This window comes from Lissotriton vulgaris, chromosome 8 (genome assembly GCF_964263255.1).
Source record: "Lissotriton vulgaris chromosome 8, aLisVul1.2, whole genome shotgun sequence".
NCBI lineage: Eukaryota > Metazoa > Chordata > Amphibia > Caudata > Salamandridae > Lissotriton > Lissotriton vulgaris.
The window spans coordinates 1,564,209,811-1,564,235,214 of record NC_141696.1 but is presented as its reverse complement, the minus strand read 5'-3'; the positions used below and the strand labels follow the sequence as shown (position 1 = coordinate 1,564,235,214).

Sequence of the window (25,404 nt, the reverse complement as noted above, 5' to 3'; positions counted from 1 at the left end):
ATCAGAGTAGGGGTTATTACCTCACCTTAGATTAAGACTGTTTTTCTAGGACAATATTAGCTTACTTATAGCAAGGTTTAGTCATTTCAGTGTCGACTTCAGCGAACATTTCTTGAGTCTGAACATTCAACCATCCCAATTTCCCAAGAGACTCTCCAAGCCAATTTCCATTTAGTCCTTCGCTTTGGGCCACTTGAAGGAACAGTGAAGAACCCGTCTGCTACCACATAGAGAGGCCAGTCCAGCTCATACAGAGGGTAAGAGACATCACCTGTTATTTCCAAGTAAATCACAGCAATTGTTTAGAGTGTAATACATAAGTTATTCCTTTTAGAGGTGGTGGGCATAGGAACCAGCGTCGACTCCAGTGTTACTTGAACCTTCTGACACTGACACAGATATATCACTCCGGCGGTCTTCAGTATACTCCTTGTGCACTCACGCTGTCTGACACGGATGGTAAACAGACATAATATCGATTCCAAAATATCGATTGGACAAAATATCGAGTAAAAAATATAGACTGGACAAAATATAGACTAGACAAAATATAGACAACAAAAATATCGACTAGAATAGCCAAAATATCGAATCAAAAATATAGACTAGACATAATATAGACTAGATAAAATATAGACAACAAAAATATCGAAAATAAGGTAAGTTATTAATATTAAATAATATTTGTGTAATATAAATCTGTAGCAGGTTGTGGCTTTATAGGGGAATAGGGTGGGAAGTAATTTAAATATAAATAATTAATTATGTAAATTTAATCTAATTGTTAATTAAAGAATAATTGGTAATTAATTCAAACATAATTGTTAATTATTTAAAATGAATAATTGATAATTAATTTTTAGTAATTGATTTTCTGTAGCGGGTTGTGTGTTTACAGGGGAATAGGGTGGGAAGTAATTTAATTATAATTAATTAATTATGTAGATTTAATCTAATTGTTAATTAAATAATAATTGGTAATTAATGAAAATATAATTGGTAATTAATTAAAAATAAATAATTGATAAATAATTAAATTTTTGTAATGTATTTTCTGTAGCGGGTTGTGTGTTTATAGGGGAATAGGGTGGGAAGTAATATAATTTTAAATAAATAATTATTTAAATTATTTATAGTTTTAAAATAATTATTAATTGGTAAATAATTAAAATATAATTGGTAATTAATTTAAAATAGTTAATTGGGAATAGTAATTTTCACCCCTACGCTATCCAACGGTCTTCAGTAGTGTCCTTGTGCAGTCGTGCAGTCCGGCACAGATACAGACTCCTTGTGCACTCACGCTGTCTGACATGGATATATCACACTGCGGGTCTTCAGTAGACTCCTTATGCACTCACCCTGTCTGACACGGATATAGACTCCTTTTGCACTCATGCTGTCTGACACAGATATATCACACTGGGGGTCTTCAGTAGACTCCTTGTGCAGTCGTGCAGTCCGGCACAGATATAGACTCCTTTTGCACTCACGCTGTCTGACACAGATATATCGCACCCAGGGTCTTCAGTAGACTCCTTCTGCGCTCACGCTGTCTGACACGCATATATCGCACCCAGGGTCTTCAGTAGACTCCTTTTGCACTCACGCTGTCTGACACAGATATATCGCACCCAGGGTCTTCAGTAGACTCCTTATGCACTCACGCTGTCTGACACGGATATAGACTCCTTTTGCACTCACGCTGTCTGACACAGATATATCACACCGGGGGTCTTCAGTAGACACCTTGTGCAGTCGTGCAGTCTGGCACAGATATAGACTCCTTGTGCTCTCAAGCTGTCTGACACGGAAATGTCACACCGGGGGTCTTCAGTAGACTCCTTCTACATTCACGCTGTCTGACACGGATATATCACTCCGGGGGTCTTCAGTAGACTCCTTGTGCAGTCCGGCACAGATCTAGACTCCTTGTGCACTTACGCTGTCTTGCACAGATATATCACTCCGGGGGTCTTCAGTAGACTCCTCAGTGAACTCACGCAGTCAGCACAGATACATCACACTGAAGGTCTTTTGAAAACTGAGGGCTCTAAACGAAGACCAGTAGCGGCTGTCTGGAGATAAATTGTGACCGAAAAAACTGTTGTAAATGTCCAAGGTAGTTTTTATATTTTTTTTGTGGGCCACATTATTTATTAGTGCTGTACTCTACGTATTTTGTACTGACAAAGTGCATATATGACTATTAAAATGTCTGTAATCTAAGACCGTATGAAAGGAATTATCCGGTTTCAGAACAGGAAAAAGAGGATTGATTATTCATTTAAAATACACATGGTTTAATTACTCCCGGTACTCTAGTTGGGAAAGAATTTCCTTAATGGGGGCTTTAGCATCCTGTTTAATAGGATACTGTGGTTGTACCCGAGTTGTTGACCGTGTAGAAATAATGTGGTAAGGAGATTCCTTACCTCAACCAGCACGCTTACGATAAAGTGCAGGGGCTAAAGCAAATGCCCATTCGGAAGCATACGTTTTTTTGCCTTCATTAGGGACAAGGTGCAAACAAGATGGAAGAATGATATCCTATCCCTGGGGGTATGCAAGAATAAAAGGTGGCGGCCGGTCGACCTCCACCAAGAGAATATCATACAATGTAGTTAAATTGTCCCAGAAGTTTTGTTTAATGGCGAGTTCAACGTCCTCTTTAACACCATCGATGCTCATGACGAGCTGAGCTCGTCATGAGGCACGGGGCTCCAGTGCTTATGACGAGCTCAGCTCGTCATGAGCCGTGGAACGCTCACACGCGGGGATAATTCCCCTGCTGTGCTGAGCGTTCCACGGGAACGGGTGCACCTGTGACGAGCTCAGCTCGTCATGAGCACCGGCGCGCCGTACCTCATGTTGAGCTCAGCTTGTCATGAGCATGCGGGTGTTGTGCGTGCCCCCCGCCCCCCAGCACAGCGGGAGAATTGCCCCCCACAGCGAAAGGGTTAATTTGAATATCTAAAAGATATAGTCTGTCCGGTGAGGCCCTGCGGGTGTCTGCGGGTTTCAACTGTAATAAATGTTTCGGTTGCTCTTGCCACCAGAAATTGGTGGAGACTCCAGAGTACTATGGTGACCTCTGTCGAGGAGAGTCAGCGCCCAACTCCTGTTCAAGAGGAGGATTACCAATGTCTGTGGCATCTTTAGCTGTTAATACTGCAACTTTCTTTTTTAGAAAGAGGCTTTATATGAGGAGGTATGTTCTCTTTCTTTATCTTTACATCAGGCGAGCATCTTCTCTCCTATTTCGGTTGCACGTACTCTCCTTGTCTGTGGTCAGATCACCCGCCTCTGTCATACTGTTGGTCAGATGAGTCCTGAAAAGTACGAGGAGAATGGGGATCAGGAATCTGATACCTGTCAGGAGTTTTAAATGTTTGTGCCATCACGCAAATCGTATTGTCTCTCAGTGAGTCCTGTGGGCGGAGACACTCTGCGTTGTCTAGGTTTTTGTTGTTTAGATTTGTCCCATGTTTTTTTTAGGAAACCCACGGGTAGGTCTGGCATCCTTATTACTAGGCATGCCAAGCGGTGCTACTGAAGGTCTGGGTCTCAAACTATTACGCCTTAAAGACCTATATACCTTTGCAATAATGACCGGCAACTCGTGTTCATTAGAAATAATCATTTTGGAGACAAAGAGAAAATTTCCAACAAAATTTCCAACAAGTTTCATCCCCAAGTCCAGACCTGTCCCATGCTCATTCTATATCTCTTTGAGGACGTTCGGTAGAAAAGCAATCGAGGGAGTGCCATGACAAAGAGTGCAGATTGTGGCACAAATAGTCCCCCAGGTATTGCAGTCGGCTAGGGGGGAACCAGGCCATTGTGTAAGTAAATAGTCATAATACTGTGCTTGTTTGGTCGTCCCATAAGGGTAAACATAGTGTCGAGTTGATGCATTTTTTGGGCAATCCAAAAGGGTATTTCTTCATGATATGCGGGTCGTTTGCCCACTACTGAATCAACAATTACGGGACTGATAACGTGAACTTCAGGCACCTGAGATGTTCCCTGGAGGGCAACCCTAGCTGGCCCAGCCAGCAAGGCCCGTGGAATAAATTTGGTCATGCATTAGTATAAGACAACAAGAACATTGTATAAAGCTCAAGTCTACACCAAATTGAATTTTACCTAAAGTCGGATACGGGGTATAGCCTGCTAGTGCTGGCCAGGAGGCCCCTTTGAAACTTAAGGGGCCCATTCGGACAGTGCTAAGCACATGGGGAAGGGTGCCATTAAACCACGTCCGATGTTCCTGAACAGCAAGAGTAATTCCAGTAAGTGCATATGGGTCGATATGCAGCATGAATGGGTGGTATAGTCTATTCACGGAAAGGGTTATTATTGTTGACAGCGAGGAAGTGACCCATGGATAAAAGACTTCAAAGCAGAAGGCTTCATACGGTTCAGTTACAAAAATCACAGGCTCTCCTTCATTAGGGAAACTGTGTTGCATCAAATGCTGCGTTACTGCTGAGCAGCAATTAAAAGTAAAAGCTACAAGTTAGAAATGATCGAAAAAGGATTCCAAGTATTGTACAATCAGGGTGTAAAAAATTTAATATTCAAGCTGAAACTTGTGGGACACCCCCGCGCCGCACGGCCACCAGCTGCTGCGTGTGCCCCTTAGCCTTGTCCCTGCCTCGCTGCCTGCCTCGCCGCCGGCTGACTCTGTTGTCGTTTGTTTTGTTTTTGTTTTGTTCGCCATTTGCGCTTGTTAAATTGTATTTCTTGCCCGTGTTAGCGTTTTTTTGATTTCCATTAGTGCCTGTATTTTTCAGCTTGTGTCCTTCCTGTTTGCCCGCCTACCTCGCCGCCCTCCGTCTTCCCTCCCCGCTCCCCGCCACCACCGCAGACCCTGCCCCTTTTCCTTCTGTTCCCTCCCCGCTCCCGCCTCCCAGCTGCTCCGCCCACCCGCGCACTTCGCTTTTATATGGCGACCGTGCGAACGCGCAGCGGGCGCGCCGATTGAGCGCCAAAGGCGCGCCAAAGGTAAGCCCGGCTGCGCCCGTCCGCGACCGGATCGCGCCCAGCGCCAGGACCCCTGGCCCCCGAAGACCCCGACCGACCCGCCTGACGTACTCCGCCGCCACCCTCATCGCTCTCAACTCCGGCCGACTCCCAGAATGCCATCAAGCCACACCACGACGCACCCACGGACCTTTCAGCTGCCACGCCTGCAAATTCACCTGCATCCGGACCTGCCTCACACCAGCACCCGCCAAGTCGAACACCAGCAGCACCCACCTCAAGTGCATCCTGCTCAACACCCGCTCCGTCCACAGACACGCCATCGAACTCTGGAACCTCCTAGACGCCACAGCCCCTGACGTTGCCTTCCTCACGGAGACCTGGATGAACGCCTCTTCAGCTCCCGACATCGCCATCGCTATCCCAGAGGGCTACAAGTTCGTCCGGAGGGACCGCAACGCCAACCAGATGGGAGGAGGCATCGCCATCATCCACAAGAACACCATCCGTCTCACGACGAGCACCGACAACACCCTGACCACCGCCGAACACCTGCATTTCCAGATCCACACCAACCCGAACACCACCCTCAGAGGCACCCTGATCTACCGACCCCCTGGACCACGCACACAATTCAGCGAGGACATCGCCGACTTCGTCAGCCCGCATGCCCTCCCCTCCTCTGACTACATCCTCCTGGGGGACCTCAACTTCCACCTGGAGACCAACAACGACCGCAACACCACCACCCTGCTGGACAACCTCGCCAACCTGGGACTCAAGCAACTGGTGTCCACCCCCACCCACCTCGCCGGACACACACTCGACGCAGTCTTCTCTTCCAGCACAGACATCGACTTCAGCCACGCCACAGAGCTTCAATGGACGGACCACAGCTGCGTCCACTTCACCTTCAAGAGAACGACGACCCACCACCACCAGCAACAGGCCGCCCGCAGAAGCTGGAACAAGATCACAGCAGACCAGCTCGCCACCTCCCTGAGCCAGCACCCTCCTGCCAGCTCAGCGAACCCCAGCCAGGCCGCCGACAACCTCACGAAGTGGATCAGCATCTGCGCGGACGAGCTCGCCCCGCTGAGGACCCCGCCCAGCAGACCCGGCAGCAAGAAAGCCCCGTGGTTCACCGACGAACTCAAGAGCTCCAAGAAGAACTGCCGAGCCCTCGAGAAAGTCTGGAGAAGGGAACCTACACCGGACAACAGGACCTCCTTCAAGCTTGCCACCCGGAAGCACCACCAGCTGATCCGCGCCGCCAAGAAAACAGCATTTAAGGAACGGTTGGACAACAACGCACACAACTGCAAGGAACTCTTCAACATCGTGAAAGAGCTTTCCAACCCCAGCGCAGGAAACAACGACATCACCCCATCGCAAGACCTCTGCAACTCCCTCGCTTCATACTTCCACAACAAGATCGCGGACATACACAACAGCTTCAACAACCAACCAACGCACACCATGACCGAACAATCACCCCCCACCACCACCCTCCACGCCTGGACCCCGATCAGCACCGAAGACACCATCCGCACGATGAACTCCATCCACTCCGGATCACCGACCGACCCCTGCCCTCACCACGTCTTCAACAAGGCCGACGCTGTCATCGCACCCCACCTGCGAGACATCATCAACACATCCTTCGACACCGCCACCTTCCCTGAGAGCTGGAAACACGCCGAACTCAGCGCTCTACTCAAGAAACCAACAGCGGACCCCACCGAACTCAAGAACTACCGCCCCATCTCGCTCCTCCCGTTTCCAGCCAAAGTCATCGAGAAGACCGTCAACAAGCAGATGGCCGCCTTCCTCGAGACGAACGGATCCCTCGACCCCTCACAGTCCGGCTTCCGAGCCAATCACAGCACCGAGACCGCCCTCATCGCCGCCACCGATGACATCCGAGCCCTGATGGACAATGGAGAAACAGCGGCCCTCATCCTCCTAGACCTCTCCGCGGCATTCGACACGGTCTGCCACCGCACCCTAGTACAGCGCCTCAGCAACATCGGAATCCAGGACAAGGCGCTGGAATGGATCATCTCCTTCCTCGACGGAAGAACACAGAGTCCGCCTACCACCGTACAAGTCAGAGGCCTCCGAAGTCATCTGCGGCGTCCCTCAAGGATCATCTCTGAGCCCCACCCTCTTCAACGTCTACATGAGCCCCCTCGCGGCCATCGTACGCAAACACAACCTCAGCATAATCTCCTACGCCGACGACACCCAGCTGATCCTCTCCCTGACCAACGACCCCGCCTCCGCCAGAGCCAACCTGCACGAAGGGATGAAAGAGGTAGCCGAGTGGATGACGACCAGCCGCCTGAAACTGAACTCTGACAAGACGGAGGTCCTCATCCTGGGCTCTTCCCCCTCCGCCTGGGACGACTCCTGGTGGCCTCCCGCCCTGGGCACCGCACCCAAACCGACAGACCATGCACGCAACCTGGGCTTCATCCTGGACTCCTCCCTCTCCATGACCAGGCAAGTCAACAACGTCTCCTCGGCGTGTTTCAACATCCTACGCATGCTACGGAAGATCTTCCGGTGGATCCCCACCGAGACCAGGAAGACCGTCACCCAGGCCCTCGTCACCAGCCGACTGGACTACGGCAACGCCCTCTACGCCGGTACCACTGCCAAGCTCCAGAAGAGACTCCAGCGGATCCAGAACGCCTCAGCCAGACTCATCCTCGACATCCCACGAACCAGCCACATCACCGGACATCTGAGAGACCTTCACTGGCTCCCCGTCAATAAAAGAATCACCTTCCGCCTCCTCACCCACGCACACAAAGCCCTACACGACCAAGGCCCGAGCTACCTCAACAGCCGAGTCAACTTCTACGCTCCCAAACGCCACCTCCGATCAGCCAACCACGCCCTCGCCGCCGTCCCCCGCATCCGAAGAGCGACTACAGGAGGAAGGTCCTTCTCCTACCTGGCCGCCAAGACCTGGAACTCCCTCCCTCCCGACCTGCGCCTGACCCAAGACCACCTCTCCTTCAGGAAGAAGCTGAAGACCTGGCTGTTCGAGCAGTAGCGGCACCCCCCCCCCCCCCCCCCACCCCCAGCGCCTTGAGACCCTACGGGTATGTAGCGCGCTCTATAAGTGTCACTGATTGATTGATTGATTGATTGATTGAAAAACCAACAGAACCACGCACTACCTAATAACTGTGGAGGAGAAATCCCCAACACCATGGACGTCTCTGAGGAAAGGTGCAAAGGTATTCTGGACAAGCACTACCCGGGGTTCCCCCAAGTAGTTTCCAGACCTAGCTTTTGTGGCGCCATGTTGCAGGGATTTTGCTCTGGAACGGAACTATGCTTGGAGTCCTAGAGCATAAGTATGTAGGGACTGAGTCACTGTACTACCTCGGTGTCTGATTCAGAGTCTGACTCTCTACAGTGCCTCACTTGCCCCCCTCACCTTATCAGAGAAAGAAGTGAATTGGCACCCCAGAACACAACCCTCTCAGGGATCGCGGTAACCAGACACCCTTTTGCTCTTTCACTTGTATTTGTCAACAATAATAACCAGGAGACATGAAGGAACTTTAGAATATTTATTTAAACTCTCGTGCTCTGAAATGTAGTATATGTGACACAATTAGAGAACAAATGCATACCAAAAACACTATTAGCATGGTTAGTAATCCATATACCCTGAAAAACCCTGTCATTTTATAGGATAGTGACCTAAAGTCCTCTCCCCTGCTACTAAAGCTGAATGATTGCATATCAAAGATCTCTGGTATTTCTGGCAGACGTTGTACCATAACATACACAGATGGACGCTCTACATCTCGGTGGACGCTGTGCTCTTGTCTCAGAACTCTTGATCCATGTGCTCGTTTTTGGCTCTTGTACTCATCTATATGATAGAACAAATGTGCACATAAACAACCGCCTCATTCCTGTGTTATGTCTAGGTGCTAGTGCCTGGCCAGAAAGAATAACAAGGGACATTGTTGTTTGACCTTATCTATGGTGGTTAGACTAAATCCCAGGAAAATAACAGAATGCAAAAACATATGCAGGTTCCGTGTGAAAGTATAATGTGGTACAAAAGCAAGCGTGTTTATCTAGCAACGTGTGCAAAGAAAACTTAGGCCTACAACATGCAAAATTAGGCTGGCACAGGGAAAATTACGATGTTCCATGCAGGAAACACACGACGGCAGGAGGCTCTATCGTGTCACCAGCATGCCCCGATAATCTACTATTCAGAAAGCAGCTTAAAAGCACTCTCTTCTGCCTCTGATATTGCTGTAGTAGCAGCACACCCATGCTGCCCGTCCGAAGCGCAGAGATACCCCTCCGGGGGTCGATTCTAGCGGGACGCCGTGTGGAGGAAGCTGGCCAGGGAGTGTTTCAACACCGCCTTTATCATTCAGGGGACCGACACTTTGATGCCCTGGATCCAGCTAGATGAGGTATTCTACCTTTCTCAGGCCAAAGAGATCCAGTCTTACCATCTACGTGCTGATAATGGCTGTCACTGCCGACCCTTATCAGTGTTTTCGGGTCACAGTGAAGACATGTGCCCATTTTATTGCCAACTCTCATATGATCAGTGGAGGAGGAGGTGGAAAGATTGCGCTTTGTCAGATCCTCAGCGTCGTCCGTTCACTGGTCACAGCTCATGAACAGGATGTGACTTGCATTGACGGTCATCCTTGTGAGCGGCTCCAGGGACCACACGGCGAAGGTGTGGTCTCTGTCCTCGGGCAGATTAGGACAGTGCTTGCTTACAATTCGGACAGGTGAGAGTGGTCCATTGCCATCTGCCCACTAGTAAGGATCTGAAGAGTCAAAACAGGATTAAGAATGTCATGAGGAAGAGGAAATAGTGGCAAACGATGATGGGGATATTCAGAAGCCAAATGATTGGACCCTGTGGAAGTTTGAACTATGACTTTTCCCCAAGGGCTGTGGGAAATGAAGTCTCGTGTAGTGTTTTTCTAATGGCTGCTGTATGAAAGAACAGCGTCAAAAAAACAATTAAAAAAACAGTGCAAATTTAAAACCGTAAATGTGTGAGTAAAATGTATTGCAAAGCTGCTCTGATAGTCTGTGACTGGTGAGGGAAAGTAATAAAAGGCAGAAAAGCAGTGTTCAAAATGTATATAGACTATCTGTATAAAGTCCTCGTTTTCATGTCTAGGCTTCTGCAGAATCTTCAAACATGGAGAAAGTGGCCTGGGAAAGGTTCCATCCTGCTGGCCGATCCCTCACCATCTTATCCCATTCGCACACAACTCCCCTGTGATGAGTGTCTACCAGGATGAGAGCCCGGCGTCTTCATCGACCGGGCTGGGGCGCCCAGGAGCTGCTCTTCTGTGCTGAATATTGCACCGGGAGCGAGCCAGGCTTTGTTACTGCTGAAACAAGGCTGATGCCCACCACCAGCCCTGCCAACTACCACGCATCCGGCTTTAGACTAACGCATTTCAGTGAGGTGATCCGTATCACTGTCACACGTTTATAGCGCCTCAGCCAACCGTAGCGCTGCTAATTAGCGCCACATGGACTGAGCAAAGCTCTTAGTCGCCAGTGCGCTGCTTGCGGCAGACTTGGGGGCTGGGCACATTCAGGTTCACTGAGAGGATGTTGACAAAGTCCGTCATCTCGTGCTCGTTTGCCCAATTGCTAGAGACGAGACAGCTGGACCGTGTGTCGGGTCGCATTCTCCACGTTCCCTGCCTCGTACCTCTCCCAGCATCTGCCCCGCTCCAGCCTCATCAGCTCGTGTCCAGCTCCAATCCGTCGGACCTATGGTTTGAGTCTCCGATGCTTCGTCCCTCAGGTGCACTATGGTGCAAAAATTGCCAGCTTGTGTTCTCTGCATCCTTTGCATTATAAGCTGCGTCTCTGCAGTTCCTTGTGGTCTTTTCAGGACAGTTGTGGTCGGATATTAAGGGCTCAGAGGATGAACCTCCCTGACTTGTGTTTGCCATGTTTGGCTGTTAGCCCCCCCCCCCCTTTATCTTCTAATAACCGGGCTGCAGGGCCACGCTGTCAGACCTCTTTGTCCTATTAATTTCCTTTTAGGGGGGCGCATGTCACTCAGCCCTGGTACTGTAAGTAAAGGTACAGCTGGGAAACATCATTTACTACGAAGGCATCCCCACGCATAACGTTTACCACGGTACACTTACCACGCAAACGTTTTTTCAACGTGGGTGCCTTCCACGACCGTCTTGACCACGAAAGTACGTTCAGCATGGGTTGGGGGGAGACGTGGTATTCCGTCCAGTCGTGCTGGGGGGGCTGGGGGAGGGTTGGGAGGGGGGCTAGGGGAGCTGGGGGGGCTGGGGGGGTCTCCCCCCCAAAAAAAATAACAACAATTAAGGTGCAAGTTAGATAAATAAAAAAAACGCTCTGTGGTATTAATGAAGTAAAAGGAAAGAGCCTCCCCCAAAGACGTGCAGTGTACGTAAAAAAAAACAGTCCTTTTTTTATTTTGGAAGACGTGTTTTGACGCTTGTTTTCATGGTAGATGGAAGTAAGGGCTGCTGGAGAAAGACGTGCAGGTAAGACGTGGTACAATCCTTCGTTGTAAATTCCAGCGTGGTAAAGCCACTTGCGATGTAAAATTTCGCGTGGTTATGCCATGCGTGGAACTTGAAATCGTTGAAAAATCATATATTCGGTACAGCTGAGCTCTGCATTGCCGCCACTGTCTGCAGTCTGCACAGTGTCCACCGTCCCTGAGGCCGGCTCTGGGGCCGCTCTCACATCCTTGTGCTCTTCCATATCTGGTGCTTTGCAGCAGTTTTAAGATCTTCTTAGAGTTTCTTGTTGCTCAGATGGGTGTCATTTCTGATATTTGTTTCCCTCCTCTTCATTGCTTGATTTTGCTCGCTAGGAAGTGTCACTCAGGGCGGCAAAGCTGCCAAGGTTTCAGATCGCTGTGTGTAACATTTTCTGAATTTGAGTGTAATTATGAGTGACATTCACCGACTATGAGTGACACTTCCTAGCGAGCAAAATCAAGCAATGAAGAGGAGGGAAACAAATATCAGAAATGACACCCATCTGAGGGTTATATGTCGTTACCACGAATTTCGTTGCAACGCATGCCTTTTCCACGCATGCGTTACCACGGAATTCGTTTTCCCCTCATCATCTTTAGCACGTCGTTGTTACGTCGTAAAGAGGAAGAGGAAGTTTATTCTGCTTCCTCTCTTACGACGCTGATTTCTATGGCACGGTGGGATTGTTTTTTTATGGGGGGGAGACCCCCCCCAACCCCCCTTTTTAATCCTACGGGGTTTTTTTTTTCGTGGTAAAGACGATCGTTGTAGGCATACGCGTTGAAAAGACGTTTACGTGGTAAGTGCCTCGTTATAAACGTTACGCGTGGTAATGCCTTCGTTGTTAATGATGTTAAGTAAAAAAAAAACACAAAATCTTCTCAGATTGTTTTAATCTTCTCCATTTTCTCTTTATTCAAAACAGTCATTGCCGCAGGCACTTGTTTTTGTGGGTCAGACTTTTCAATGCCTTTTATGTCTAATAACTTAGTTTAAGAACACATTAAACAATTTATACGTATGTCATCGTTATATGGTTTTCTTATATACACAGCAGTCTTTATAGTTAAAAAAAAAAAAAGTTGAGACATCTGAAAGTATGGGCAGCCCAAACGAGCAATCCATGAAGCAGCTTCCTTCTTTGATCCTAAAGGCCTGGACATATTCTGCCTTTGTGAGTAATAGAGGACGTGTTGCCTCATGCGCGTGGCCGGAGTCCATCATGATTGTTCTGTTGCAGTAATGCAGCCCGATCTCCTGGTCTCGTCATCAGTCTGGGTCACTCATGTGTGCATAGCAAAAAGTTCAATGTTCTAGAATGCACTCCTTCCCTTGTCATTTTCATTTTCACTTGTAATCTCCATTTGTGATTGCGTGCGAACGGGTGCTGTGTATCGTCCCTCAGCACAGCTTAAGATTCAAATCAAACAGAAGAGTTGCACGTGTGCGCGCCCCTCCCGTCGCACTGCGAGAGTGGGAAAACTTCCCTCATTTTTAATCATGTATTCCAATTCCTTCAATGGTAATCATGTTTATCCATAATAATCCGACTTTTTAAACGTAGTTATCCATTTTTCATTAACACACCGCTGAGACAGCATACTTTCACTTCCCAATTTATTTTTCATTTTTTAGCGTCTTTCAATGCATACTGAGTGCCAGAGGCTTTTTCACAGTAACATATTCAATAAAAGGTGAAGCAGAGTGAGCTCATCAATATTTTACCCAATGCATTTCGAGCCTCGTGGGCTCTTCGTCAGGGGTTCCTATAAAATAAGAAACAGTTCAGACAGTTGTTCCCTGATAACCTTCACTGTTCAGTTTGTGATAAAAAAACAAGAATAGACTTATCTCCCTATCTAACGTATCATCCCAGGCCGTGTTATGACAAGGGAAGGAGTGCATTCTAGAACATTGAACTTTTTGCTATGCAACATTCTCGTCCCGACAGTAGTTTGCACCCACGTTTATTCATGAGATGATACAAATAATTTTCGGATCACTAAGCACACTTCTGTGGCAGCGAAGGACGGAGTGCAATCTTTTAACATTCGAACAAATGAGGAACTGCTTTTGACCTGTTTACCTTAAATCACACATCATTTATTAACAGACGCATTTCCAAATGAATGTTGGCAGTATGGTGAATTTGATTTATTCATGTTAAATATTGTTACGTCACTGATATTATTATTGATTTGTTTACAATCGTATCGCATGTATAGCAAGAATTATCAATGTGGAGGTGTGGGGTTCTGAGTGTGACAGTATATACACTGGGGATAGGGCAGAGAGGTTGAATTGTGGTAGTTGTAGTTCGAAAGTAATACACATGCAACCTGACGCAGGTATGACAAATAGGTCAGATGGTTACGATTCTAGTCAGGATTGGGTGATGCCAGATAAAGAGGCGGGTAAAATCCAACGGTTCAAGTAAAGATTAGACACTTTGGGGAAGGTGGATGAGGAGGTCAGGTCGCTGCCCGTGGCTTTATCAAGGTATTGAGAACTGCTCTGGGAGAAGGGGAAATGGCAATAAATCAGGGTTTTAGTTAAATATATTGTTTCTGTAACACTTGGGTCGGGAATGAGGTATTAATTCAGTTGGTCACTTAATTTACTGAGAGATGGGACGCACTGGCGCAGAAAAGGGGAAGGGTCGAATGTTGGTTTATTTGTATGTATTTAACACTTCTAAAGGATAACACGGCCTGGGATGACACGTTAGATAGGGAGATAAGTCTATTCTTGTTTTTTTATCACAAACTGAACAGTGAAGGTTAACAGGGAACAACTGTCTGAACTGTTTCTTATTTTATAGGAACCCCTGACGAAGAGCCCACGAGGCTCGAAATGCATTGGGTAAAATATTGATGAGCTCACTCTGCTTCACCTTTTATTGAATATGTTACTGTGAAAAAGCCTCTGGCACTCAGTATGCATTGAAAGACGCTAAAAAATGAAAAATAAATTGGGAAGTGAAAGTATGCTGTCTCAGCGGTGTGTTAATGAAAAATGGATAACTACGTTTAAAAAGTCGGATTATTATGGATAAACATGATTACCATTGAAGGAATTGGAATACATGATTAAAAATGAGGGAAGTTTTCCCACTCTCGCAGTGCGACGGGAGGGGCGCGCACACGTGCAACTCTTCTGTTTGATTTCACTCATGTGTGCACCATTCACCGCGCCACCAAGTCCTACATGTGCAGGTTAATCCCTCCCAGCTACCGGTACTCTGCTGATTTCTCTGCACCCCCGGAAATGTGGCCCATACATTCCTTCTTTGTGAGTCTGTCCGAGCTGGAGAGTGGGTCCATGTTGATTCTTTCTGGCATGTGCAGCTCAAAGCTATCCTTCTGTGAGTGAGTGCTGGTTTGAGCGAGGGACTAGGACCCGTCTCTTACCGGGTTCCTTCAATATCCCTCGCTGTCACAGGACAGATCTTGGCCAGGTTCACCGCACAGGGATTCTTCAATTGTTCTCAAGTCCTACCATAGCTCACAGGACCCCTTCTTTGTTCCCTCAGGAGAGGCGACGTTGCATTGCTGGGCTGCACAGCCATAGTCAACACCAGCAACGAGGCCCTGACGGACAAGAACCCGGTGTCCGACAGCATCTTCAGCTACGCCGGGCCCGAGCTCATGGAGGACCTTCAGAAGCTGAAAGGTAAGAGGCTTTTTAGGTCGCAGCCGACCAGACATCGCAGCATTCTCCTTTGCTAAAGACACCTTGGGGACATTCAGAAAGGCGGCCTGGAATGCATTCTGCCCATTGCTTGCTACCGGCTTTCTGGTTTGTAACTCGTATATTCTGGATTTCCATTTCCCTGCTTTATTTGCTTTAGACTGTCCAGCTTGAGTTACTACCACCCTGTGCCAAAGCTGTGTTTACAGTGTTCTTCCACAAACTCACTTTCTTTATTAACCAGGTCTTAAAGCATGTTCTTATCTGGTCACGTTTGTTTGGCATTCAAAGACTGAGGTCACAGGTCAAGCTGTGTCTTTGAGGGAGGCTGCTGTTTATCCTGCTTTCGGCTGACTTCAAACTGAGAGTGCTTACAGGAAATAGGAATGCAGCCTCCTTTCTCCATGGAGTCCGCTTGTGCTCTTTTTTCCCCATTTATTTTCGACATAGCCATCTCAAAAGGTATCTCGTTCTTCGGCTGCACAAAACATTTGCCTTTCATTCGTGGGGCATGAAGTTCACTCTGCGTTGTCAGGCTGAATAGAAGCACAGACCTTTCTAAAGTCATGTTTGAAAACTATTACTTACAAAAAACTTGCATTTATTTGGTCTAATGTACTAGTATTACTAAGATAAGAGTTCTGCATGTGAATGAAATACATTTTTGGACATTTTGCAGAGACTTGTTCATATTAAACACGTTTATCGCACAATGTGTTTACAAATGAAGTTGGCCCGAAAGTCAAGTGTCCGGCGCACCCTTGTTGCTTTTGGATTATCTTGTAATTAAATGTTTGGCCGTTTTCAAGGGGGCACCTTTCAAAGCTCGGGAGGGCGCTTGTCTGATGTACTAGTGATGAGATAAGATGCCTGTGAATGAAATGCATTTTGGGAATTTTTGCAGAGACTTTTGTATATTTAACATGTTTATCGTAAAATAGATCTTCTTTGCTGAGTGCATTTAATTTTTGGAACTGCTTTTTTAGGAGCAAAGTACAAGACCGCATTGCAGTCTCCGCTTCTGCCTAACCTATGGTGCTCTTGGGCATTATTCACTGTTTATGGCCCGTTCACTGTCAAGCACAGGATAAGACCAGCCACATTGTAATACCATTTATTAATGCTTGGTTTTCACTTTGATGTTCAAATCACAAACTTTATTTATGATATCTGTGGCAGCTCACTTTGGAGAGCTGGAGAAGTTTAAAGGCACTTTTTATGAAAGCATTTGTGTTTAACTATAGAATACTTGTGTATTCCGTCTGCACTGTGCCTTTTTCAGAACAAACATTATTGGATATAAATGATATCCTCATTTGTCCTTGCTGGCGCTTGGGTCAAAATACTTTAATATGATTAAAACCAATCACTACTCCAGGCGATGCCATTTCCACAGGCCCCAGTGCCGCTGCCTTCAGTCCTGCACGTCCCTGTCTTGCGCTGTCTTTGGCCAGGACACTGGGCGTCCCATGGAGCAGGGTGGACACCGCGGAGGCCCACACGGCACACACCTGATCGCCCCCTCTGTCCAGTGGGCTGGCTGCACCCAGGATAGCGGCTTGAGCAGGTCTGGGGGTCGTTTGCCTGTGGTTCAGCGATGAATGTTCTGGCTGTAAAGTTCCGTTTCCGAGTGGAGACTAAACGATAAACGTGAACAAGCAATTTATAAAAATCAGATGTCTGAGGAGGGAGGCAAACTCTGCCTGAGGCCTGTAAACAGGATGCTCCAGAGGCACTCGGCTGTAGGTCAGTAGTCGCACTCACTTCCTGGAGATGGAATGGTGATTAGGACAGAAATAAAGCGCCTTGAAGCTGGTTTCTCTGAATGGTGCTTGAGTGACCGCTGAGCTGAAGGTGTTGCCTCCATCGTAGGTGGGCTTCCGACTGAGATGTGATGTTCTGTCCTTGAGCCTTGGGCTGAAGGCCCCCTGGTGGCGGATGGACCTCAGGCCTCCAGTGCCCCCTGGTGGCGCATGGATCTCAGGCCTCCAGTGTAGGCGTTGGATCTGCTCTTCATGGTAGGAGTAACGCGGCCCATAATCCGGGTGTCGCTTCGGCTGGATCGGGCTGGTATCAGGCCATTGACTGCAGATGGACGCACGTGCTGGCCGCCAAGTCACCCCTTACAGCTGGCGTGGGTACGCTTCAAGCCGCTCTAATCGCTTCAGTCCTGGCCCCATCCAGTTTAGTGCACTTGTTGCCCACCGAGGTGCTTACTATGAAGGAAGCCCGGGGGGGGGGGGGGGGCAGGGGGCAATGGATCTTCAGGTTGAGGACGTCCCTTCGTTGTACCAGATTCTGAGACCTCGAACACAAACCTGCCCCCGGTTCTGCCCTTCTCTGGTCAATCTACGCTGATGTGGAAGACCGGTGAGCCGGCAGAGCAGGCGAGGGGAATGAAGCTTCACCCTTGATCCACGGTGGTGCCTCGGCTCCCGCCTGGAAGCCTGCGGAGAGATCACTGCCCTCAGCTGCTCCCAAGATTGTCCTGTCGGACTCCGCCAGGCGCTGAATCCTCCAAGTGTTTGTCATTTCTTGAGGATGGAGATGCCGTCTGTGGAGTTTTGTCTAAGTTTGTCTGTCCTTGAATTGTGCCTGTAGATACCTAGTCCTACGGTACACAGTGTCTTACAAGATATATTGATGAGCATCAGAGCTGAGAATCACAAAGGCTCTCAAACACATTCACCTGGGTAAGTGGTTTGGGGTGGTTGGATTCCCCCCCCCCCCCCCCCCCCCCCCCCCCCCCCCCCCCCCATGTGGGGAAGCAGACGGAGCGCTGCGTGAGGTACTCCAAGGTGGAGGCGCTTTAGAGTACGGAGGTGACGCCTTTGTGGCCCAGCTACAAACAGGAGCTCCCTTGATATCTTGAGAAAGGCAGGCTTCTTTATCGCGAGTCTGGCATTGGCTGGAGGCAGCAGCTTGTTTTGAAAGTTGATAAATGATGCAGGAAGGAGGGATATTTTGAGAGCAGATGAAGAGGTTGATGTGCTCTCCACAGGTTCGAGCCCTCCTCCTGCAGCCCGACCTGAGGCCCTGGTCTGAGGGTGCAGGACTTGCCTCCTTCATGCGGTTCGAGGTACTTACCGCTCGTCGCCTAACAGCCTGGGTTGAAGAGGAAGGGTGCTGCTTGAAATGTGTTCCGTTTGCATGGCCCATGTCCACGTTGTGCAATGAATAAGTGTCTGCGTTCGCTAAGATTCCATTGTCCTGGACCCCACCTGCAAGTCTATATATTTTCAAGACAGGTAAACCAGGTGTCCCAGGTTGCTGTAGGCCTCCATCGCTTCCTTCTTTCTAATCTTCAAACCTCTGCTCGCGTCAGAGGAACCTCAGTGAACGCTTCGGATTGGTTTGTGTGAGGTCAGGACTGGTCCAGCAGGGCCTTCCCCTCCGGCTCCTCAGGTCTGCTCGGCCATCAGAGCCTTAAAGCGGCCTTTGGCAGCGTGAATGGGGACATCTCGACTGTCCGTAGAGTGGACGGCAGTGGATGGACCGAGGTGAAGTGCGACCGTCCGCGGCAGCAGTCCAGCGCTGGCACCATGGAGAATGGACTCCATCTCTCGCCATCAAAGGGGGAGTCCGGGGGGCTGTGCCCTATTCTTCTTGAACTTGTTTACCAATGATTTGAAAATCTGCCATGTACACGTTGGATCTGATTGCCCAGCGAACGGCCCTATTCGCAGAATGCAAAAAGGCATTTTTAAATGTACAAAGGCCCAATTAAGATTCAGCAACCTGTTACCGAATCGCAACTTGGGTTCACAATTTGCTATTCGGATATTAGGAAGAGGTGTGGTTAAGGCGCCCCTTCCTAATAACGAATCGCAGTGGCATGGTGAATATTTTGTTGTCGGAATGCGGTCACAAAACATTTAAGATTTACCACCAACTTCAATTTGGTGGTAATCCATTTGTAAATGTGAAGGATCCCTTCTCCTTTGTGAATGTTTTAAAAACATTTGTTGAGAGCAGGCAGTGATCCCACTGCCTTAAAAAATTAAAATAAACTTAAAATGTTTCTTTTTGAAACTCATCCGGCTTTCCTTCAAGCAAAACAGGCTGCATTTTTTAAAATTGCTTTATTGTTGAAAAGCATTCACAGATGTGGTGGTCAGCTGACCCCGGAAGGCCCCTATCCCTGCGATTTCCAAAGGGTCCCAAACCGAGGCCTCGCTCCTTAATATTCATGAGGTAAATCTATGTGCGACCCACTGGGAATTGTAGAATGCGTAATACACACATTTCTACATAGTTATTTGCGATTACCTAATAGTGAATCACATAAATGTGGGATTTGGTCCTCTCAAAAGATTACCCACGTACAGATGGCCCTGTGTCCCCCTATTATAAAATGCTGATGATGGCCTTGCAGGGGCTCCAGGGGGGTAATCACATGTCACATAGATGAATACACTGGACCAGTGCACACATGTTGGTAAATCTAAGGTAATGTGTGTGTCTAGGGACCGAACCAGAAGGTAATGTGTGTGTCTAGGGACTATTACTGGTCTTCAAACCCACTGCAACTTCGCGTAAGGGGCAGTAGGTGTGGTGTCAGCTGAAGAAATACGGCTTTGTTAGTGGTCCATCCAAATCGATGTCTTCATATATATATATTTTTTTTAATTCGGCCACCTCCTTGCGAGGCTAATTGTAATACACATTAACTGGGTCATTTAAGTTGATGGTCTTTCGTAGGTTTTGGGGCTAATTTGATCTTAGCTGCACCTTTTAGGGTCACAAATTGGCTTCTTGCCTTGCTGGGAGTTGTGCCCTGTGGGGTCGGCTTGGCACAATTTTTGGAGTGTGGCCAGCTCCCGAGTGGTGTGGCCAGCTCCCGAGTGTGGTGTGGCCAGCTCGCGAGTGTGGTGTGGCCAGCTCGCGAGTGTGGTGTGGCCAGCTCGCGAGTGTGGTGTGGCCAGCTCGCGAGTGTGGTGTGGCCAGCTCACGAGTGTGGTGTGGCCAGCTTGCGAGTGTGGTGTGGCCAGCTCCCGAGCGGTGTGGCCAGCTCCCGAGCGGTGTGGCCAGCTCCCGAGCGGTGTGGCCAGCTCCCGAGTGGTGTGGCCAGCTCCCGAATGGTGTGGCCAGCTCCCGAGTGGTGTGGCCAGCTCCCGAGTGGTGTGGCCAGCTTCTGAGTGGTGTGCCGTTAGAGCAGTTGAGTTAGGAGAGGCTTCCTTTGACCGTAGTTTCCATTAATGTTCCCACTTATTTACATCAAGTTGATCGTTTTTTTTTAAGTGCGAGAACGCTGATATAGTGTGTATCGATTTAGGAGAGTTGACGTATACACATAAAACCTATTGACAAAGTCATAGGCGAGTCCTATTACCTATGCCAATGCTAGTAGTATACATTGATTCATGGCACAGTGTGGGTGAATGTTTGGAAATATTCTTGCCTCAATAAATCTATTTGAATGTAAAAGTGACTGTGTAATAGTGAGTCTGACTCTTCCGTGTGTGGATGGGAGAGGTCCTTGCTTAGACCTCGCCAGCGGGGGTTGTGGATCAGGCTTGCATCACTCACAGGGCCCTTCACACCGCCACTCAGTGATACCTGGCTGCCAAGCTAAGGAAATCTGGTGGCAGCAGGCATCACAGCATGTGGAGCCCTGCCCTTGGACCTCTGACCTTGGACCTCTGACCTTTAACCCTTGCATGCACAGCGCGCTGTGCGGGTCATTTACATAGTGGGCGGGATTCGGACGGCGGGGGGCCGTCGTGAGCACACACCCACCGTGACCCATGATGGCCGGGGGCTTTCATGAGATTGCAAGGGGTTAAAAAGGACAGATGTGTGGCTCTGTCCGTTCCTTTCTACCTTTGACCTTGCCCACCTCTACCTCCCGGACAATCTCTAAATCCGAACTGAGGGTCCTCGTGTTTGAAAGACTTGACCATGAGTCCCTCTTTCCCTAACGACCCTTCTCTGATTCAGATCTGGGTGGACGGGTGACTCCGTCACAACGGTGACTGGTATCCCATCCGCCGAAATATCAATCCCGTGGGATAATCTGGGATTCTATTTCAGCGGCGGGATATCCGCTGCTGACATCTCACTCAGCCCTCGGGCTGCACTGACCGACGTATTTATAACGGATTCAACTGGTCATTCTCATGTAAGGGTCTGCGCCTTCTGTGGAACCGGTTTACACGTCACAACTCAATATTTGTAACCGATAAAGCTCCTGAAATATACAGTTCCATTTGTAAAGCGCTCTGACACCGTTGGGTCATGTCCACGCTATATGAGATTGTATAAATCGATATAAACAGCTAAATTCACTTTTAGCATTGATATAACGAGATGGTGCCCTGGCCCCTCCCACTCAGACAGCCTCTGGCATCTCTCGGACACCCTCATACCCTGCCACCCTCTGCGCTCCCTGGGTCCCTCCAGCTGTGCCAGCCTCTAGCATCTTTCGTGCACCTTTTAACCCTGCCACCCTCTGCGCTCCCTGGGTCCCTCCAGCTGTGCCAGCCTCTAGCATCTTTCGTGCACCTTTTAACCCTGCCACCCTCTGCGCTCCCAGGGTCCCTGCAGCTGTGCCAGCCTCTTGCATCTCTCGGGCACCCTCACACCATGTAACCCTCTGGAATCCCAGGGTCTCTACAGCTATGCCAGCGTTTGGCATCTCCCAGACACCCTCACACCCTGCCACCATCTGGGCTCCCAGGTTCCCTTCCGCTGTGCCAGCCTCTTGCATTTCTAGGGCACCCTCTCACCCTGCCACCCTCTGTGCTCCCAGGATCCCTCCAGTTGTGCCAGCCTCTTGCATTTCTAGGGCACCCTCTCACCCTGCCACCCTCTGTGCTCCCAGGATCCCTCCAGCTGTGCCAGCCTCTTGCATCTCTAGGGCACCCTCTCACCCTGACACCCTCTGTGCTCCCAGGATCACTCCAGTTGTGCCAGCCTCTTGCATCTCTAGGGCACCCTCTCACCCTGCCACCCTCTGTGCTCCCAGGATCCCTCCGGTTGTGCCAGCCTCTTGCATCTCTAGGGCACTCTCTCACCCTGCCACCCTCTGTGCTCCCAGGATCCCTCCAGCTGTGCCAGCCTCTTGCATCTCTAGGGCACCCTCTCACCCCTGTCACTCCCTAGGTTCCCTATTGCCCTGCCAGCCTCTGCCACTCCCTAGGTTCCATACTGCCCTGCCAGCCTCTGCCACTCCCTAGGTTCCCTATTGCCCTGCCAGCCTCTGCCGCTCCCTAGGTTCCCTATTGCCCTGCCAGCCTCTGCCGCTCCCTAGGTTCCATACTGCCCTGCCAGCCTCTGCCGCTCCCTAGGTTCCCTACTGCCCTGCCAGCCTCTGCCGCTCCCTAGGTTCCCTACTGCCCTGCCAGGCTCTGCCGCTCCCTAGGTTCCATACTGCCCTGCCAGGCTCTGTCGCTCCCTAGGTTCCCTACTGCCCTGCCAGCCCCTGTCACTCCCTAGGTTCCCTATTGCCCTGCCAGCCTCTGCCGCTCCCTAGGTTCCCTATTGCCCTGCCAGCCTCTGCCGCTCCCTAGGTTCCATACTGCCCTGTCAGGCTCTGCCGCTCCCTAGCTTCTAAACTGCCCTGCCAGCCTCTGCCGCTCCCTAGGTTCCATACTGCCCTGCCAGCCTCTGCCGCTCCCTAGGTTCCCTACGGTCCTGCCGCTCCCTAGGTTCCATACTGCCCTGCCAGCCTCTGCCGCTCCCTAGGTTCCATACTGCCCTGCCAGCCTCTGCCGCTCCCTAGGTTCCATACTGCCCTGCCAGCCTCTGCCGCTCCCTAGCTTCCATACTGCCCTGCCAGCCTCTGCCGCTCCCTAGGTTCCATACTGCCCTGCCAGCCTCTGCCGCTCCCTAGGTTCCCTACTGTCCTGCCGCTCCCTAGGTTCCATACTGCCCTGCCAGCCTCTGCTGCTCCCTAGGTTCCATACTGCCCTGCCAGCCTCTGCCGCTCCCTAGGTTCCATACTGCCCTGCCAGCCTCTGCCGCTCCCTAGGTTCCGTACTGCCCTGCCAGCCTCTACTGCTCCCTAGGTTCCATACTGCCCTGCCAGCCTCTGCCGCTCCCTAGGTTCCCTACTGTCCTGCCGCTCCCTAGGTTCCATACTGCCCTGCCAGCCTCTGCCGCTCCCTAGGTTCCATACTGCCCTGCCAGCCTCTGCCGCTCCCTAGGTTCCATACTGCCCTGCCAGCCTCTGCAGCTCCCTAGGTTCCATACTCCCCTGCCGGCCTCTGCCGCTCCCTAGGTTCCGTACTGCCCTGCCAGCCTCTGCTGCTCCCTAGGTTCCATACTGCCCTGCCAGCCTCTGCCGCTCCCTAGGTTCCCTATTGCCCTGCCAGCCTCTGCCGCTCCTTAGGTTCCCTATTGCCCTGCCAGCCTCTGCCGCTCCCTAGGTTCCATACTGCCCTGCCAGCCTCTGCCGCTCCCTAGGTTCCATACTGCCCTGCCAGCCTCTGCCGCTCCCTAGGTTCCATACTGTCCTGCCAGCCTCTGCAGCTCCCTAGGTTCCATACTGCCCTGCCAGCCTCTGCCGCTCCTCCTGCCAGCCTCTGCCGCTCCCTAGGTTCCATACTGTCCTGCCAGCCTCTGCTGCTCCCTAGGTTCCATACTGTCCTGCCAGCCTCTGCCGCTCCCTAGGTTCCATACTGTCCTGCCAGCCTCTGCCGCTCCCTAGGTTCCATACTGCCCTGCCAGCCTCTGCCGCTCCTCCTGCCAGCCTCTGCCGCTCCCTAGGTTCCATACTGTCCTGCCAGCCTCTGCTGCTCCCTAGGTTCCATACTGTCCTGCCAGCCTCTGCCGCTCCCTAGGTTCCATACTGCCCTGCCAGCCTCTGCCGCTCCCCAGGTTCCCTACTGTCCTGCCACTCCCTAGGTTCCCTATTGCCCTGCCAACCTATGCCGCACCCTAGGTTCCCTACTGCCTTGCCAGCCTCTGCCGCTCCCTAGGTTCCATACTGTCCTGCCAGCCTCTGCCGCTCCCTAGGTTCCCTACTGTCCTGCCACTCCCTAGGTTCCCTATTGCCCTGCCAACCTCTGCCGCTCCCTAGGTTCCCTACTGTCCGGCCAGCCTCTGCCGCTCCCTAGGTTCCATACTGCCCTGCCAGCCTCTGCCGCTCCCTAGGTTCCATACTGCCCTGCCAGCCTCTGCCGCTCCCTAGGTTCCATACTGCCCTGCCAGCCTCTGCTGCTCCCTAGGTTCCCTATTGCCCTGCCAGCCCCTGCCACTCCCTAGGTTCCATACTGCCCTGCCAGCCTCTGCCGCTCCCTAGGTTCCATACTGCCCTGCCAGCCTCTGCCGCTCCCTAGGTTCCATACTGCCCTGCCAGCCTCTGCCGCTCCCTAGGTTCCATACTGCCCTGCCAGCCTCTGCCGCTCCCTAGGTTCCCTATTGCCCTGCCAGCCCCTGCCGCTCCCTACTGCCCTGCCAGCCTCTGCCGCTCCCTAGGTTCCATACTGCCCTGCCAGCCCCTGCCGCTCCCTAGGTTCCCTACTGCCCTGCCAGCCTCTGCCGCTCCCTAGGTTCCATACTGCCCTGCCAGCCTCTGCTGCTCCCTAGGTTCCATACTGCCCTGCCAGCCTCTGCCGCTCCCTAGGTTCCATACTGCCCTGCCAGCCTCTGCCGCTCCCTAGGTTCCATACTGCCCTGCCAGCCTCTGCCGCTCCCTAGGTTCCATACTGCCCTGCCAGCCTCTGCCGCTCCCTAGGTTCCCTACTGCCCTGCCAGGCTCTGCCGCTCCCTAGGTTCCATACTGCCCTGCCAGCCTCTGCTGCTCCCTAGGTTCCATACTGCCCTGCCAGCCTCTGCCGCTCCCTAGGTTCCATACTGCCCTGCCAGCCTCTGCCGCTCCCTAGGTTCCCTACCGCCCTGCCCGCCTCTGCCTCTCCCTAGGTTCCATACTGCCCTGCCAGCCTCTGCTGCTCCCTAGGTTCCATACTGCCCTGCCAGCCTCTGCCGCTCCCTAGGTTCCATACTGCTCTGCCGCTCCCTAGGTTCCATACTGCTCTGCCGCTCCCTAGGTTCCCTACTGCCCTTCCAGCCTCTGCCGCTCCCTAGGTTCCATACTGCCCTGCCAGCCTCTGCCGCTCCCTAGGTTCCCTATTGCCCTGCCAGCCTCTGCCGCTCCCTAGGTTCCCTACTGCCCTGCCAGCCCCTGCCGCTCCCTAGGTTCCCTACTGCCCTGCCAGCC

The 25,404-nt window shown here is 50.8% G+C and overlaps 1 protein-coding gene across 2 annotated transcripts in view; it reads left to right on the top strand.

Annotated features, from left to right (window-relative positions):
* The window catches only part of GDAP2 (ganglioside induced differentiation associated protein 2), a 305,146-nt gene that overhangs the window by 69,834 nt on the left and 209,908 nt on the right, over positions 1-25,404 (top strand). For both annotated transcript variants that reach the window (XM_086935835.1, XM_086935836.1), the window contains exon 3: positions 15,085-15,224. In XM_086935835.1, the coding sequence (XP_086791961.1) occupies positions 15,085-15,224 (140 nt within the window). The remainder of the gene's footprint in view (positions 1-15,084; positions 15,225-25,404) is intronic.